The 16,748-nt window shown below is 41.2% G+C and overlaps 1 protein-coding gene across 7 annotated transcripts in view; it reads right to left on the bottom strand.

Moving 5' to 3' along the window:
• GRAMD1C (GRAM domain containing 1C) overlaps positions 1-16,748 on the bottom strand; it is a 52,250-nt gene that overhangs the window by 8,667 nt on the left and 26,835 nt on the right. For 6 of the 7 annotated variants that reach the window (XM_010395996.4, XM_039559089.1, XM_019283908.3 and 3 more), the window contains 5 exons: positions 13,087-13,205; positions 11,733-11,853; positions 7,734-7,893; positions 1,133-1,279; positions 231-349 (listed from right to left, as the gene is read on the bottom strand). In XM_010395996.4, coding sequence (XP_010394298.2) covers positions 231-349; positions 1,133-1,279; positions 7,734-7,893; positions 11,733-11,853; positions 13,087-13,205 — 666 coding nt within the window. The remainder of the gene's footprint in view (positions 1-230; positions 350-1,132; positions 1,280-7,733; positions 7,894-11,732; positions 11,854-13,086; positions 13,206-16,748) is intronic. The other variant, XM_039559072.1, reaches the window with a different exon arrangement.

Genomic DNA, 16,748 nt, shown 5'->3' on the forward strand with positions numbered 1-16,748 from the left:
TATGGAGTTTACAGCCATCTGTAAAGGTAGAAAACCTCTCTCATTTAATAAGCATTGGCTCAGTAATAGTGAGAGAGACAGCAAGCCACCCTTAGAGGTGCTCTGTTTAAACTGCAGAGTCACATTCAGTTCACTGAACTTTAATCCCAGTCAGAACTCTGACAGACCACAGAGCTGACCTCTCCCTTGCCTTAAAGGGCACCAGACAGACACACACATGCACACAGTACCTGCTTTTCAGTTGCAGTTGTGAACTTCCCACAGAGTGGATTGTTAATTGTGACAGTGTACGTCAAAGTCCTCAACTGATTGCCATTGGAGTCTCTATTCCAAGGGGTTGATACAGCATCTAGATGAGAAGTGATGCAAAATCTCACATAAAAATTACCTGAAGGGCATTATCTCTGCCCTATTGTGTCTTAAGAGTTTGAGAACAGCAATAGGGGGAGAGACAGAAAACTGATTCCAAATAGTTGTGAGGTTTTTCCAGGAAAGGGAAAACTGTAGTGTGCTAATGAACAAAGGTGAAGCTCTGAATAGCTGAACCTGAACCTACTGAAAGAGATTTGAGGGTGGAGAAAAGAATAAGCAATTAAATGAAAATATGTCATTTCCCATTTGCTTGAAGTTGAATGGATTCACTTAGCATTATCAAAAGCTTTTGCCACTTTGCCTTCCAAGCTGACACTGAATAAATATTACCCTTTTTAACTTAATTTTCTGTTCTTACTGTCTCAGTGAATAAAATTTACTCATCCAGAAAATTAAAGCCTGTGAGTATCGTTTAGGAGGATGCAATGATTTTTGCCTGTGTGCCAGCCATACAATTTTCACTATTTCTGGGACACAATGTAATCAGAAATACCCCACAGAATGCATCAACTTAATAACCTACTCAAAATTCAGGCATTAAGGTGGTGCACTGAAATGAGGCTTTTACTCCAAAATGTACATATCTAGGGAAACAACAGTCTAGCTTTAAATATCTTTTCTCGTAGTGAAACTTTAAAGCTTAAAAATTCTTTTAAAGCAAAGGAGAAACTTAAAATTCAACTTAGCCCTATTTAGCAATTCTCAGAGGTAAAAATTTTCAGGGTAGCTTATAACATACACAGAAAGAAGAGTTTATTACCTACTATACTCCTGGAATTAAGAAACCTCTGCATGAAGTGAGAATTGGTGAAAAGGATTTCAAACATCTTGTCTGCAGTGATGTGGAAAACTCTGTTTATAAAAAGCCTCCCATAGATATCATTGTCAGAGACAGTCTCCTTCACTGCTAAGAGAGACAGAGAGATCAGGTTAAGAACAGTATTATGAAGAACCTTTCTAGCATTCTAAGCTTTATTACGTCTTAAATCCTTCCCAAGCTTGCATCAGCCTTTGTTTCTCGCTCTCAGAAACCGAGTAATGATAGCAGCAAATGATTTGGTAGGTAGGTTGCCTTCAGGAACAAGTCCAGAGCTGATTTTCAAGTATACACAACTACCACCATTTCCCTGTGCAAATTGATAAATTAACAACAAAAGGTCCCATCCCTTTAGTTTTGCCTTCAGTATTTTACTAATTCTACAAGAAATATTGGGGAAAGACAAAGTTAGCATAATTTTCATTAACATGTGTCTCTATTGTACAAAAGAGAAGCAAGGACAGTAAAACCATAACAGTTTTCTTCTTAATTGTGGCTAGTTTCAGAATTCTGCTTTTAACATTTATAATACTGGTAGTGTCCACAGTCTAAGGGACCAGGTAGACTCCCAAGCAGTTCTTCAAACTGTTTTTCCCTCCATACGTATTGAACAGGAACACAAGAGATACCCTGCTCCATTTTGCAGTCCCCAAAAATGCACTAAGAGGCTCAAATGCCACCACCTATTTCAAAGCCACCGAGCACCCCAGTGGCATTCTGTGGCTGCAGCACTGATCTTTGCTATTTCTGAGTCCTGGTGGTTGCTGGCATGACTCAGCTTTGTGGTTGTCTCAGCCACGCTTGCAAGAGATAAGGGATAGAATTATAATCCTGGAGGGCAAGCAGTTTCCTATGCCAACCCTGACTCAATCTGCTTATGCTTTAGAAACAAGCCAATCCTAAACTGTAATTACCAACAAGACAAACAAGCCCCTCCCCCACTCCCACACATCACTAAAATGAAACAAGAAGCCCAAAAGCGAATCTTCAGGATGGCCAACCTTGCAACTGATATAAACGAATGCTCGGGGCTAGGAAAGGTCAGTGCCAGCCACTAATGCAAAGGCAGCCTGAATATCCCAGTGTAGTTCACAAGCTGCCCACAAGCTAAGGTTACAGCACTTAAAACATTGCTGCTTGGTAGCAGTCAGTATCAATGAAGGCAAATGCAGCAGCTAAACAACCACAGCAGTCCCCAACAAAACCCAGTTCTGACTGAGCAGACTTCCTCTAATGCTGCTCCTAGCCTGCTTGAAGCCTGTTAGAACATCTGCCTCCAAAAAAGCTCTCCTTGATCTCATCAGGCTTCAATGTAGGACCCCAAAAGTGAAGCGTGAGTGCTATATTTTTGTGCTTGCACAAGAGATTGACTTCCTTCCTGTGCTATGTTCTGCTTATGCAATTGTAATTCCACACAATTACGAGATGGGACAGAAAGCAAATACACAATTCAAGAGGTCTATTTAACCAGTCAATACACAGTCATCACATGTAGAATACAGATTCTGCTGTGCTGAAACATTCTGCAGGAAGCCAGAAATCAGCCTGAGCTTTCAGCTTATGCTCACTGTATTTCCACTCCCAGCTGAACCTAACTCTAACAAAAGGCAGGCCAAGTGAACTGTAAGTTTGACCTCACTTAACAAGACCTCAACACTACAGATCTCTCCTTTCAGAGTGCACTTCCCACATCCTCTCTTTTGCTAAGAGACAGGAAGTTTCAGATACTGCTGCTGACATCCCCTCTGCCTACTGTGCATCAGCTGGCATAGAATCAGAGAGCAGGCAATTCAAACCTAGTTACTGTGGTTGAGTGTCACTCAGCTGGATGTTGACATGCCCAAGGAACCTACTACCACTTAAAAAAAAAAAAAATAAAGAGCCAGACACATGATCAAGCCACCAGATAAGCATCAGATCAGCTTTGTCAGCTATTTGTATACGTCTTAGCAAATACAAGATAACACAAGCTACCTCTGCCCCAGTGAGCCTGAGCTAGACAACACAACTTCGTGTTCACCTGAAATGCCTGAGGACAGCCACTATTTTTCTGCTGATGCAAGGTAATTTGGTAAGCCAGGGCAACTTATGATATGCATGAACCCCATGCATTTTTACCTTAAGGTGCAGATCTTGCCACCAAGCTGTATTACTCTGAGTCTGTCCTCTTTCTAGTGAGTCTGAAGAAAGAGCACCCACAGGTCTATACAAAACTTCCTGTAAGTTAATTTACCTACACTATCTCTATACAGTCATGTCTCTAATAAGGAACAGTCAATAAAGTGCCAAGTGCATGAGAATCTATTGAAAAATACGTTTTTACTTACAATCCTTCTTAGCTCTTGAAAGAAACAAAGTTTTGGGTTTTTTTAATGCTATTAGCACATAAAGCAGTAACTTTTAGGAAATTCAAGCTAAAACTAGGTTTATATATCAGGCCCATCAGCTACTTTAGATGCTAGGATTCAAACAGCTGTTCTCCAGAAAAACCGGAAACCTTTTGGACAATGAGTCTGGAAGGTGCATGTATGCATAAACTGTGTTGCGAGTTCCACATCTGTGGAAGCAAGTACCTTCCAAGTTCTCAAAACATATCCATAGAAATCCTAAATGAAGCAGCGAGCACAAAAAGTAACACAGCAATGAGTTAGGGTACACTTTTGTACACTTGCAGTTTGAACAGAACAGGCAGCTTTAACCACTTATCTCTCTACAAATGAAGATGCATGTTTGTCTACTGTTGTGTTTGTTTTTACTCACACAGCTAAACTTCTATCTGCCTTTATTTTTCACAACAGTAGGGCAACATGAAGCATTTTACCTAAGATTGGCTTGGAATGCTCTTTATTAACAGAATGTTATGTGCAAATACAGAGATATCAGTCTAACTCCTTCACTTTCAGTGCTGTTCTAACCCCTCAGCAGCATACTATTATCACACTAACTCTCTTAGCCTGAATACATTTATAGCTGAATTGGAGCTGTCTGCTAAAAGAACATGAGATCATTCTGATTTTAGGTAAGGACCCTGAGGGACCCAAAAACACAGAAGTAAACATATTACCCAGAGTGTCCTGGTTCAGCCTAATGACAGCAGGTCTATTCCCTCCCCCACTATTGCCTTGCACTTCATAAGGTCATTTCATCACTGCAAAGCAAGCTGTGAAATAATGTTTGAATATAATACCATTATGCAGCAGTGATGGCAGAGGTTTAAAGACATCTGCAGCGCAAAAAAAGAGACAGAAAAGGGCGGGGGGGGAAGCAGTAAGAAAAACATTGTTATTAAAATTCTCATCCACAACCAACAGCAAGAAGTTAAAACACACCACAACCAAATTAAGAAAGCTGAACTGATACAAGCAGAGACTATCAAACAAATTAATAAGAAGGTTTATTTTTCCACTCCACTGAGTTGGGGGAGGATCAGATTTTAAAAAAGTATGTACGCAAATCTTGGCACCACTGAACATTTCTATACCGCTGGGGATGGGGAAAAAATTACACGCTGCATGAAAGATATGTAGGTAGGAGCCTTTAACCAGATACACCAGAAATCAAGTGAATAAAACCAATTCCTAGAAGTGAACATGTTCCAGACACCATCTATTTAAAGATTGTATCAGCAGTACTAACCATTTTCAGAGACCTCCCCTATACTTTAAACATTAAGTACAGAATTAACTTGGGGAGCTACTGAGTGAGTATTGTCACAATGCTAACCCTTTCCAGTTCACAAGATAAAGAATCCCTACAACCTTTTGCCTTCAAGTGACTCAAACAAATATCCTCCAAAATCCAAAGTAAATAATTTTTTTTTTCCAACAAAATACATCCTTTCAGTATTTTGATTAAAATTCCAACAAGATAACAGGGCTACTCTTCCTTACATACACCATATACCCAAAATTTCATATTGAGGTGGGGAGGGGGACAACTAACACAGGGCTGAACCTAATTTCAACTATCCTGTATTTCAAACACCATATGCCCTATATACCACTATCTGCAAGCAAAGTCAAGCCTCTGCTGTGCCCATCACAGCACCACAGTACAGGCAGTTATGCTCTCCTGCAGATCACACATTTAAGGTGGTTATTAGTACACACAGAAACAACACAGTAAGTCTGTCACGTTACACAAGGACAGCAGAAACGTATGATCTCCCTGCATACAGTAAAGCCTTCTAGCAGAAAAGACTGTTTTTCCAATATCCTGCTTCCCCTTCTTTATTTGAAGTATTTCATGCTGCTGGACACAGTCATTGAAAACAAAGAAACAAACTACCCTATATACTAAAGAGTCATTTGAGGAAATTAAAAAGATCTCGTGGCCCTGTGTTACAAATATGTATTCTATGCTTGAACTAAAACCTGTTTTCTGAAATTCAGAATTAAGGCCACAGATATTAACGTTTAGCTTAGCCAAAAGTTTGTCATGGCTCAGGATTTATCCTCTGATTTATAAACCTGGACAAAAACACCAAGATGCAGGTCAACAGGCCAGTGGTGGACAGTGGGATACAGACCCCCCCATCCCCAAGGTGAGAACTGCTTAGGACAAGGGAATTAATCTTGTGAAGAACCAGAGTCTTGAGCTTGCCCCTCACCTTATTTGCCAGGACACCTCCATGGGCAGCCTGAGTATGAGCCAGAGGACACAAGAGAAATTAATCGCATGGGTAAACCTTTGCCATGTAGGAAAGCTAGTTTCGTTTGCGTGAAGGAATTCACCTTGTAAGAGTGTGGGGCAACTGCAACAGAAAACAGACAGAGAAACAGAAGAAAGACATTCTAAGCATAAAGATTCTGACAGAAAAGATTAATGTCGTGAGTCTAGAAAATCCTGCTCTGAATAAAAAAAGACTAGTCTTGGGGAAGGGAAGAGAAATAAAAGCAGCATGAAGTCAGTTGTCTTTGTATTAAAGAGACATCTCCAGTTTATTCAACATCACTAATACAGGCATGACAGGGAATATTTACTGCTATGATTTAGGCAACTAGTAGCAGGAAAGACAACAGGACTACTTTTTAATCAGTTACACTGGAGACCTTTGCCATAAAAACTAAAATCCAGAGAAAGAAGAGAGATGTGGTAATAGGAAGATAGGAAAGCTGCAAAATATCTAAAACATCCAAAGACCAAAACTTTCTGCTGCTCTAAAAGATACACCTTTGGAAGAGTAAATTAATTTGTCAAGCTTGTTATGTGTGTAGGAGCATGGCATAAACAACAGCCTGTTCAAGTACATATATTCACAAAAATGGTAATGTCTGACATGCATTGAGTTGAATCTGAACTCAAGCCAACACAAAAGCACTGTGGGGGAGCAAAAGCAAAGTTTATTGAATATAAAGTATATCCCCAGGCAAAAAGCACAACTTGAAGGCAGCCAATTCAACCTGCAACTCTGAAAACTTTCCTGGACACCTCAATGATCCCCACATAATGTCACCTGCAAACAACTTCAGTTGTCAACTCTGAAATGACGAGATATAAAATTTCTCAGTGAGTTTAAGAACTGGCCTCAATCAACTGAACTGTTCTATTCCTTGCCAACAAGTGATGAAGTAAGTTCTCTTTGCACATGAAAGAAATACACAGCTGCTACTGAGCACAGTACTACTGTTGGGCTTTTTGTCTTTCATTTGCTCACCACCATATAACCTTGGAACCAATGCAGGTTGTGCACACTTTGCTTTAAAGGCATTTACAGAATCAAAGAGTCAGATATTACAGAACATCCACCAAAGTTCAATGAGCTGCCCCAACAACTACAGCCCTTTGGCACAGAAAACTTCCCCAGGGTAAGTGAAAAGCTCACCACAGAAAGTGAGAACTTGTCAGGGGCTACTGTGGGACCACAGGACAAGCACCCACAGACCTCAGCACAAGTTTATCCTCCAGGTATCCAAGTTTCTTCTATCTTATATTGGGTAATGAGTTATGAGGTTGGTACATTAGGATCCATTAAGATTATGTTTGCACAGAGAGTGTAATCTGTTGCAAGATATCCATGAAGGTTTTTCATCTTCAGATCAGATTCAGAATATGCACAATACTCTCCTGAAAGCTGGGAGTTATCTTCCCTGGGCTTTCAGTAAGTTCCTCAGCTTACACCATCAATAACAATGAAGCCCATAAGCCTTAAGAACATAGGAGTGTAAAGAAGGGGGAGTTGGGGGAATCTTTCAGGAACTTAAAAACAGTCTGAAATGTTTTCCCTCAGTTTCCAAGAAATGCAAAGGATGGAAAGAGACATCTTTGAAATTAACACCACCCCACTGTGAAGAAACTTTCTTTAGTTTCAGCTGTTAGCAACTCTCTACACACCAAAAGAGAAAAACCACAATTTATTTTCATTCTAAACACCCAACAACTTTTTCCCCCAGAAACTAAGATAAAAAACCTTTTTGTTGCAATTCTGTGAAACAAATAAGCAAGCAAGTTTCATAAGATCAGGAAGTTCTCTAACTTTCTCCACAAGTGAGACAGAACACCAAAGTCATGTTGTTTTACAGATCCCAGCTGTTAAGAGATTTACCTTCTTCACTATCTGAGGCACTGCTCTTCTCTGAAAGATTTTCATTCTCATTAAGGTCTAAGGATTTTTCTAAAGACCTGCTCCTAACTAGCTTAGCAGGTTTTCTTTCTGAAGATAGAAGAGGGTTCTTTATTTGTTTCTCACTTGGGGACTCCTCCACCTGAAACAACCAAGAAAAAAAAAATATCAGTAATCAGAGATCATTAAAAAACAAAAAAAAAACAAAACAAAAAAACCAACCCAAAGAGAAAGTTACTTTAAAAAAGACAGCCATACAAAGAAAGCCACAAGTTCTATCTACTCAATTACCACACAGACAAGCACTAATTTCTCCCTTGTTCCTCTACCCCAGACAACCTCTCTTTCCTTTATTTAAATATTTTACTAAACCCCAGTAACAAGGAGCAGACTTGTTTCTTGTTTATGCACTGTTGGTACAAAGAGCTGCCGTACACAGGACTGTCCCCTTGCACCACTCTGCACAGTTTCGGCCCCTTCCCTGCTTCAACATTAGCATTTATAAATTCATTAACCTAACACAGATTTGCTTGGTATTCATCAGGTTAGTTTTTTCCTAATGGCTTAAGCAAGGGTCCAACAACCCAGAGGGGAAGCACAATGAAACAGGTAGGGCCTTCCTCTTTCAGCAAGACTAAATTATCCCAATTATATATTTGAAAAGTTCTTATTTTGTAGGACTCCATCACTCTTTGAAAAAAGAAATTTAAAACACTGTCTAGAGCCATCCTACCTATAAAATGTTGCTTCTCAGAAACAAAGCAATGGAGTATCATTTACCATCCCCAGTATATAAGCAGAAAGGAAATCCCCCAGAACATCAATCACTTAAACAATAATGCAGCTCTTAACCTTAAACAAGAACTGTCAGCTAAGCACATATACCATTGCATACTTAGAAGTAAATCTCCAAGGAAACTGTATGGACAAAGTTCATATATCTCAAAATGCCACCCAAAAAGCTTCTCATCAGTTTTCACTCTAAACCTCTCCTCAAGGCCCCACCACTGCCAGTGGAACACCTGGAATCAAGAGCAGTACAGCCCCCAGAAGAGCACTGCATGGGCCATAGTAAACATGATCAGGGCTCCTCAACTGAGTTGTTCTGATTCATCTGCAAAAGCATCTTCCCTAAAGATTATTCAGCAGTGACTCAAGAAAGCAAGAGCATCTGGTGCTTGAACAGTCATCATGTACTTCCTGTACTTCTTGGGTTTTTTTCAAAATAAAAACCTGTTACTTTTTTTGTGCAACCAAGGGCCATTAGGAGGAGGTAGGTGGCTGGAAAATAGAGACAGGCATCAATCTGACTGCAGTATAAGCAGACAAAAATACTCCTTCAAGATCAAAAAATTAAAAAGGAAGACTAAATCAGAAAAACAGATCAGTTAACAAATGGTCCTATTGAGAGGAGCTGCCATGTAAGTTATACTCAGTCCCACAACAGGATCTAGACAGAACCAATATTAAATGTCAAAATACTCTACCAATACAAATGGAAGTCAAAAAGGAGCTAGTTGTGATAGAACTGCCTAAAAATTGACACACTGATCCAGCACAAACCCAAGGAACTCTCACAGTATTTTGACAACAATTAGGGATCTACTGAATACATGGAGCTCCCACCAGCAGCATAAGAGCAGCCCATTATGCCATGAGCAGAGCAGGAAAGTCAGGCTCAAGTCAGAAGACAAAAGCAACAGCTTCTAGAAAAAAAAAAATTTTCATGATGTCATGGAAGAAGAGATTCAAGCTGGGGCTCCCGGAATAACTGATAGTTTAACACAGATTTCATGGGGGTTTGGGTTGGTTTGCATTTGTTTGGGTTGTTTTCACACTAAAAAGAGTAAAGATTTTAAGATCTATCAGCTGAAATTAAAGATTAATAATTTCTTCCCTACTGTACATTTATCTCCCGAGCTAGTCCAGTATTGCTAAGCTCAGTGCCAAGGCTTTTTTGGTTTTTTAGCCTGTGAACAGCAAGCTCTGGGACTGGAAGGCCTCCCTGCAAGGGGTGAAGGGAAGATGATGGTTACAAAAACAGGCAACAAGTTGGTTCCCACATTCACATACACTGAGAGCCAGATGAGCCATGACCAGGGTTCCACACAGACTTTCCTCAATCAACTACAGACAGCCATTAACAACATTTCCTTCAAGATGGGCCAAATACAAGACCCAACCCCTCCACTATTTTCAGATTTTCCTCTTACGAGAGCTTTGGGACTTACTTTGTCTATCAGAGCAGTAAAGGGGAGTTTAAGCCTGTTTCCCTCCAGTCTTTGGAAGGTGGTTAAGTGTGCTTTGTGTCATCACTGTGATGGCTTCTGATAAATACATTCTAAGCACTACTGCCTCCTCCTATTGCCCTTGTGGTTCTACAAAATATGCTGCAATCCTGGGGCTGTGGAGAGAGCATGGACATTCTTGAGTAATGCTGAGTGACACATACAGCTGACAAAAACACTGTGCATTTTAGCTACCCTGAAACAGTAAACTAAACAGTTTAGTTACACATTTAGCAAGATTGCACTTTTACACTATAATTAGAAGACTTTTCAGAAGCAGTTTATTCAAGGGAAAATCCTGGCATTTTTACAGACCAAATCCCCAGGCATTCCTCCTTACCAAGATGCCCAATTAGATTTAGCACCTACAAGAGACATCTCTGGGTGTGGCTTCTTTTTCCAGGCACAGCAATTATTTTTAAATGGCTTGTTCTTGTGCAAATAAGACTTACAAGTCCAAACTAAGGCTACCTGTGTAGATTTTTAGTTATCCCAAACAGCCCAAATTCCAGCAGCATCCCCAGTCCTCTCATGCCTCTCTTACAACTCTCCAAAAATCTTGCTTTATACTGTTAGGGTTTCCATAAGGAATACCCATCACTCAAGTAACTAAGCTTTTAACATCTGAGAAATACCAATATTGTTTGCTGGATATGAGTTTCTAGCCATTAACTTGGATTTTGGCAGAACTATTTAAATCCTACTTAACTTCCAGATCACTTTCAGCAAGTGACAAAAGTCAGAAGATTTATAGGGTAGTAAAAACTATTAAAATAATCTCCTTCCTTCCCCAAATTCTCCAAAGCAAAACTGGCAATTAGGTACCCAGCCCTAGTAAAGTTTATAAAAAATGCATTAGTGGCTTATTTTCTTTTCCAAGCTCTTTGGGATATCTAATAACCCAAAGAGAAAATATCTGCAACTTTTTAGACTACAGCTGCACATGGGAGTCCCAGTAACAGTGCTAGACACTGTGCCCATCTCAGATGTCACTACTAATAGTGTGATAGCCCCCACCAGCCAAACACATTCACAAATTCATACAACATGAATGAACACGAGTGAGACATTCATGCTTGTTCAGTTGTACTAACCCAAGGCATTAAGGTAAAATTCATCCTTATAATAGCAAGTCTGGGGGTTTCCCCCTTCCTTCTGAAGCATTTCCACAGATTTCAATAAAAAAAGGTTTCATATATTCACAACAGCAGACTAACTGACCTTTCAAGGCAAGGGTAACAAAGCATAACTATCTTTTAATATACCCTATGTAGAGGATAGTAATATAAGAGATCTTTTCAAATGACAAACAGCACAAGCAAGAAAGCATTGGTGAACAAGGCATTACTATCAAAAAGCACTTGGATAAAAAACAAATACGGTATCCTCAGGAACTGGGTAAGAAAAATCAGGTAATGTTTTTAAAGGAAAAACAAAAACCAGACCAGGGCATAAGCCTCAGCATTCTAGCTAGGTTGTGCTGCAAATTAGTGACAGAGCATTGCTAAAGCTCACACCAACAGTAATCTCTTATAAAGAATTTTGCTCGTTTTCAGATTTAAGAAACATTCTTGACTTCTCAAAGACTTCTTTAGAAGTTGCAATCTCCATTCATCCTATGCTTACAGATACACAAGTTAAGCAGATATGCTTATCAGCTACAAACAGCAAGAAAGGCTGTGTCAGCACTTACTCCTGGCAACGTGTGTCTGTTGAGTGGCTCTCCTTCTGTTTGAAGCGAGGGCTCACGAACTAAACCAATCATTTTGGGTAGTTTTTCATCCCTTTCTCCAGAATCATCACAAATGCTGGATCTGCCCAAAGCAAAAAGGAAGATATCCTTGGAGATATAAGTGCTGAGAAATCTGAGAAAGCGTCTCATGTGATTTTTGCATTCAAAACATTGCTGTTCAGATAACATTAAAAAATACCAACTCGTTTCTTCCCACACCCAGCTCATTAAGGTCAAGCCATTTTCCTCATTCCAGCTACCTCTCAGAAGATTCAGCTTCTGATCATAAGGTCAATAAAACCAAGCACTGGTGCATCAAAAAGTAAGCAAGTGCTGTGGGAAATGAGGAAACAGATGTAGCTTATAACTAATTTGGAAAGAAAATGTTTTAAGAAAGTGTCAGAAAATAATTTTTTTTCCTGTGTCCCTTATTCCAAAGTTGCAAAGTTGTGACTTTTTAACAAAAAAACCCCAAAACATAACAAAAACAACAAAAAAACCAAGCAAGCCCAAAACAAAAAGCAAACCAATCAAAAAAAAAAAAAAAAAAGACAATCAGAACATATTTAATAGGGTATCTTTTGAAGCCTGCAATGAACTCAAGACATTTTTCTCACAGACATACTCAGATAATACAGGATTGAAGAGACATAAATTACACTGTTCAGTTTTGTAGAGTCATGCTTATTTACATAGAGATATGTAAAGTGCTGTTATTAGATTGACACTGGCAGGTCATAAATCAGTTCACATTTGTTAAAAAAAAAAAAAATCAAGGCAACTCTTCTAAAAAAACACATCATTATTATTACAATTATTCCAGCTTATCATATGACTATTTCTGTTTTCTAATTCAAGCTGAGGACAATACAAAAATAAGCTAAGACCGCAGATATCAGGAGAACAAGGCAAAACAAGTATTTCTCCACAGAGGAGGGGAAGAAAAAAGTGCCTGAACCACAATACAGCTCCATTCCATTCAAACCTTCCAAACCGTTGAAGGGCATACAAGCACCATCATGGGAAAAGGCTGCTATTTAAGCTACCCTATGCTGATCCCCAAGCAGATCCAGGGAAAACAAGGTCTTCCTCTCTCCTCTTCTAAGGGGCCTCAGCTGCACTGCTACTGTTTCAGAAAATTCACTCAGTTAAGTTTTTATACATGCCCAGTCTATGCAGTTCAGACCTCTGCATCCTTTTACTACAGGCTTAACCTTTCTGGTAAAGGCTACAGCAGCTCTTTAGAAACAGTTTCTAAGCAAGAGGACACTGCTTCTCCCCAGGTGTTTCAATAGGCTGTACAGCCTCTCCTTACCGAGACTGCCCATTGTCTTCAGACGATGAGTGGAAGCTCTCCATCTCCTCACTGTTCAGGCCCAGCTCAGAGCCATAGCTCTGGTGCACCAGCTGCCAGAATTCCTGCTTGGTCAGCCTCTGAAACAAAGCGAGCTAGTCAAGAACCACGGTATGGCACAGTAAGGTGCTGGAGGAAAAACAGCAACAAGTTCGAATTACGCCACAGCCTTTAACCTCAATTCTGACAAGGACCGAAAGCATTCAGGTATCACGTTCCGAGATTGGGTTTCAGCGTTTTGGGCAACTGTACTCCTGTCTGCTCCATACTCCCAACCCACTGCTGTTCAACCAATAACATCAGGCGTAAGAAAAATTGTCATTTTGAGAAAACACACTTGTGGCCAGTACTTGCTTCTTTACATGTTACCAACATTTTCAGAGATACCTTCAAGGTACCTCCCTCTCGAATTTCACTCGACATGGCACAAGACCAGTTAGGTCCATCTTTGATCCTGAACAAACTGCTTAATAGATACCTGCCTGTTTCCTGAGGATGCTCAGAGTACTTTACAAATCGTGGCAGGCTAGCATTTCAGTCACTACACTGGTGTCTAGGTCAGCCAACTGCCCACTTTGCCAAGGTGGGACAGGAGGTCTTCAATTTGTACCACCAGCATCCTCTTTATGAAAAATAGTTGCTTTTCTTCAGCATTACCTTGACTCACCACTAGCTAAGTCTTCTTCTCTACAATATCTCTGTCCTGCTCTATGAATTCCCACAGCTACCGGGACATATTTAAGTTCTCTTAAATCATCAGGAAAGCTTAGAGGTGAAAGTAGTATGACACAGTCCTATCTGCAGAGTAAGCAATGAGTTTCAAAGTCCACCTTGGCTGTAAAAGGGGGGGGGAGGGGTGGACAAAAAAAAAAAAGAGAGAGAAAGGAAATAAAAGGTTTTTGGTATTTAACAGAGCTCAGAGAGCAATACTAGCGATCTTAAAACAGGAGACACCACACTGGAAAATGTGCCTCGGCCACCATCCATATTGATCAAGGGAACAGGACTGTGCTAATGAGGCAGTAACACAAGTAGTGCTTACTATTTGCATGAAATGATGACATTAAATACCCATGCATTATTTAAAGGACCTTTAAATGATCCTCTCCACCCGCTTGCTTCACCTGTAGAGTGTTACAGTACCCGCAATTTTAGACAGACACGGCGGAGCTGACCCGCACGCAGGATGCAAATGCGCGCCCAGAGCCGTCCCGGCGCTCCTCGGGCTGCCGGCACTCCCCGCCCGCTCTCTCTCCCCGTCCCGCTCCGCGACCCACCTGGCGCGTCCCGCCGGGCAGCGCCGCTCCCGGGCAGCCCCGCTCCCGCCGGGAGCCGCCGCGCTCCCACTTCCTGCTGGGCGGCGGCGGGGCCCGCCCGGGGCCGCCCCCCCGCCCGCGCCGGGCCCGGGCCAGCGCCTTCCCCGGCCGCTGCTGCCGGCCCGGGGCGGGACCGGGGCAGTCCCGGCCATCGCCGCCGGGCCGGGCCCCACGCGGGTCCCGCTGCCCCCTCGCCCCCGCAAAGCATCGCACGGGAGCCGCTCCCCCCGAGGCCGGGGCAAGCACAGCCCAACGCGGGAGACGAGGAAGGGTTTTTCCCTCGGGTGTTTTCCGGCAGAACACGGTTTCGGGCTTTTCAGAAAGCAGCTGGCAACAAGCGCCCTATTGGCAGAGATCAGTTTCAAGGTATTTAATCCTAGCGAGGGCAAAGTAAACATTAAAACACAAAACACACAGCAATAAAGCAAGGGTCATAGCAGCTAACGCCAGCCTCCCCCTGCACGGGGGTTTGTTCTACAGAGCAATGCACTGCTGAAACACGTGCATCCACTTACAGCTGGCCTTACTTTCCCCAGGCATGCTGTCCTTTGGAACAATAAACTAATAACCACAAACAACTACCTACAGCTGTTCTTATTATATGGCTAAAAAACGGGCAGGCATTACATGGTTTCAAAATATGACTGAAGTGTATTTTTAGCTAGCACACCTTCCAACCAGGAATCAAAGGACAGAAACAAAGCCATTTTAATTTCTGTTGCCCAGTATTGCCAATGCCTTGATTTCCAGTCATAATGGGTCAGAGCTAATGTTGCTAATGAAATTCACTGGTATGTTCTGTCTATGGGCAAATCAGACTGCCCTTGTACAGTCAGCTCAATAGTTTGAGGAAAGCAAAGAAGCTTTTCAGCTTCTGTAAAGGAATCTATAAAGCTGTTTCCTGTTGTTTTGTAAAGCCAATGTTACTGACTTCTGCTTCTAAAACAGGATTCTTGCACTCTGCTCAATTATTCCTAGCTCAGCTAGATATAATAAGTTCTTAATGGTCACAAGCCAAGATCAAACGAGACTTGCTTTATTGTGTTAGAAAGAGCCAGTTCTGAAAGCAAAGAAGGGCATAAATTTTCTGGGTCAGACTTCTGCTTCTGAGAGGATGGCTTAGAGAAGCTCTGAAGCTTGAAAGGCTAAATCTGAACATGAATTACTTTGCCCATTCAAGGTGATGGTCTACACTGGGTTCTTCCTCAGTTCTCTTTGTATACAAAAACAAAGGCTACAAGAAGCAGCTGGGATACACTTTTGTCTTTTCAACCAGAGCATAGATCATCAATACTTTGCTTCATGCCAGACAAAGCGGTGTCATGGCACAAGCAATACTACAGAATACCACTGACAGAAGCAAAGTTGCTGATTTTTACCCTCTATGGACAAATGCAGAAATATGAACAAGACATGCCATACAGGTCGACTCAAGAGACAAGCCCCACCACACACCACACTCCTGCCAGGCAACTCTAATACAGAACTCTGATTGTTTACAGGATAGGGGAGGAAAACAGCAAACTCTCCCTCTAACTGCCCAAACACGATGCTCAGAATCAAACCAAGCCTTCTTTAGCTTTAAAATTAATCTTGTTGTACACAAAGGTGCAAATAAACATCTCTCTTTTCACAACCTTCCCTGAGAAACTGCTGGGGAAGGCAGAACTGCTGTCCTGGTAGATGTTTGCCACAAGAAGCCCAGCTGACCAGAAATTCTGTTCCTACTCACACCTCTAGACTTACCTGCTACAATGTCTCTGGAGACAGGTGCAAATCTCTACCCAGCAAAGCATAAGAACAATAGGAAAATAAATCCAACTCTAAGGAAGAGGACTCATGGGAATTGAGACCGATTAAGTTAAGATCTTGTTCCATTAGAAATAAGGAGTGCTGTGTTTGTTTGGGATTTGAATGACCTGCCTAATTACATTTTAATTTGTTCCTTCTCCCTTAAACTTGAGGGATATTTGACACCCATAAGGTTTAGGAAAATAAAGCAAAACTGTAAATGGCACTGCTCTTATTGTCAATAGCAGCCATGAATAAACTTCTTGTACCAATCTGGAAAGCTCACTGCAAAACAGGATTTTGGGCTGATTTTATAAACAGATGTATTATTGAAAGCTGCAGTGGATGTGGAAGCAGCTATCTGTTTTATCAAGACCGGTGTCATGTCTCTTCCAGACCTGCATTAATGATTCCTTATTTTCCATGATGCTGGATCATTTAAAAAACAATGGCAAGGTAAAAGCCTAGGAGACTCACTCTGCACACATTTTTGCAACAGGGATGGGGAAAAAAAAA

The sequence above is a fragment of the Corvus cornix genome, chromosome 1 (genome assembly GCF_000738735.6).
Source record: "Corvus cornix cornix isolate S_Up_H32 chromosome 1, ASM73873v5, whole genome shotgun sequence".
NCBI classification, from domain to species: Eukaryota; Metazoa; Chordata; class Aves; order Passeriformes; family Corvidae; genus Corvus; species Corvus cornix.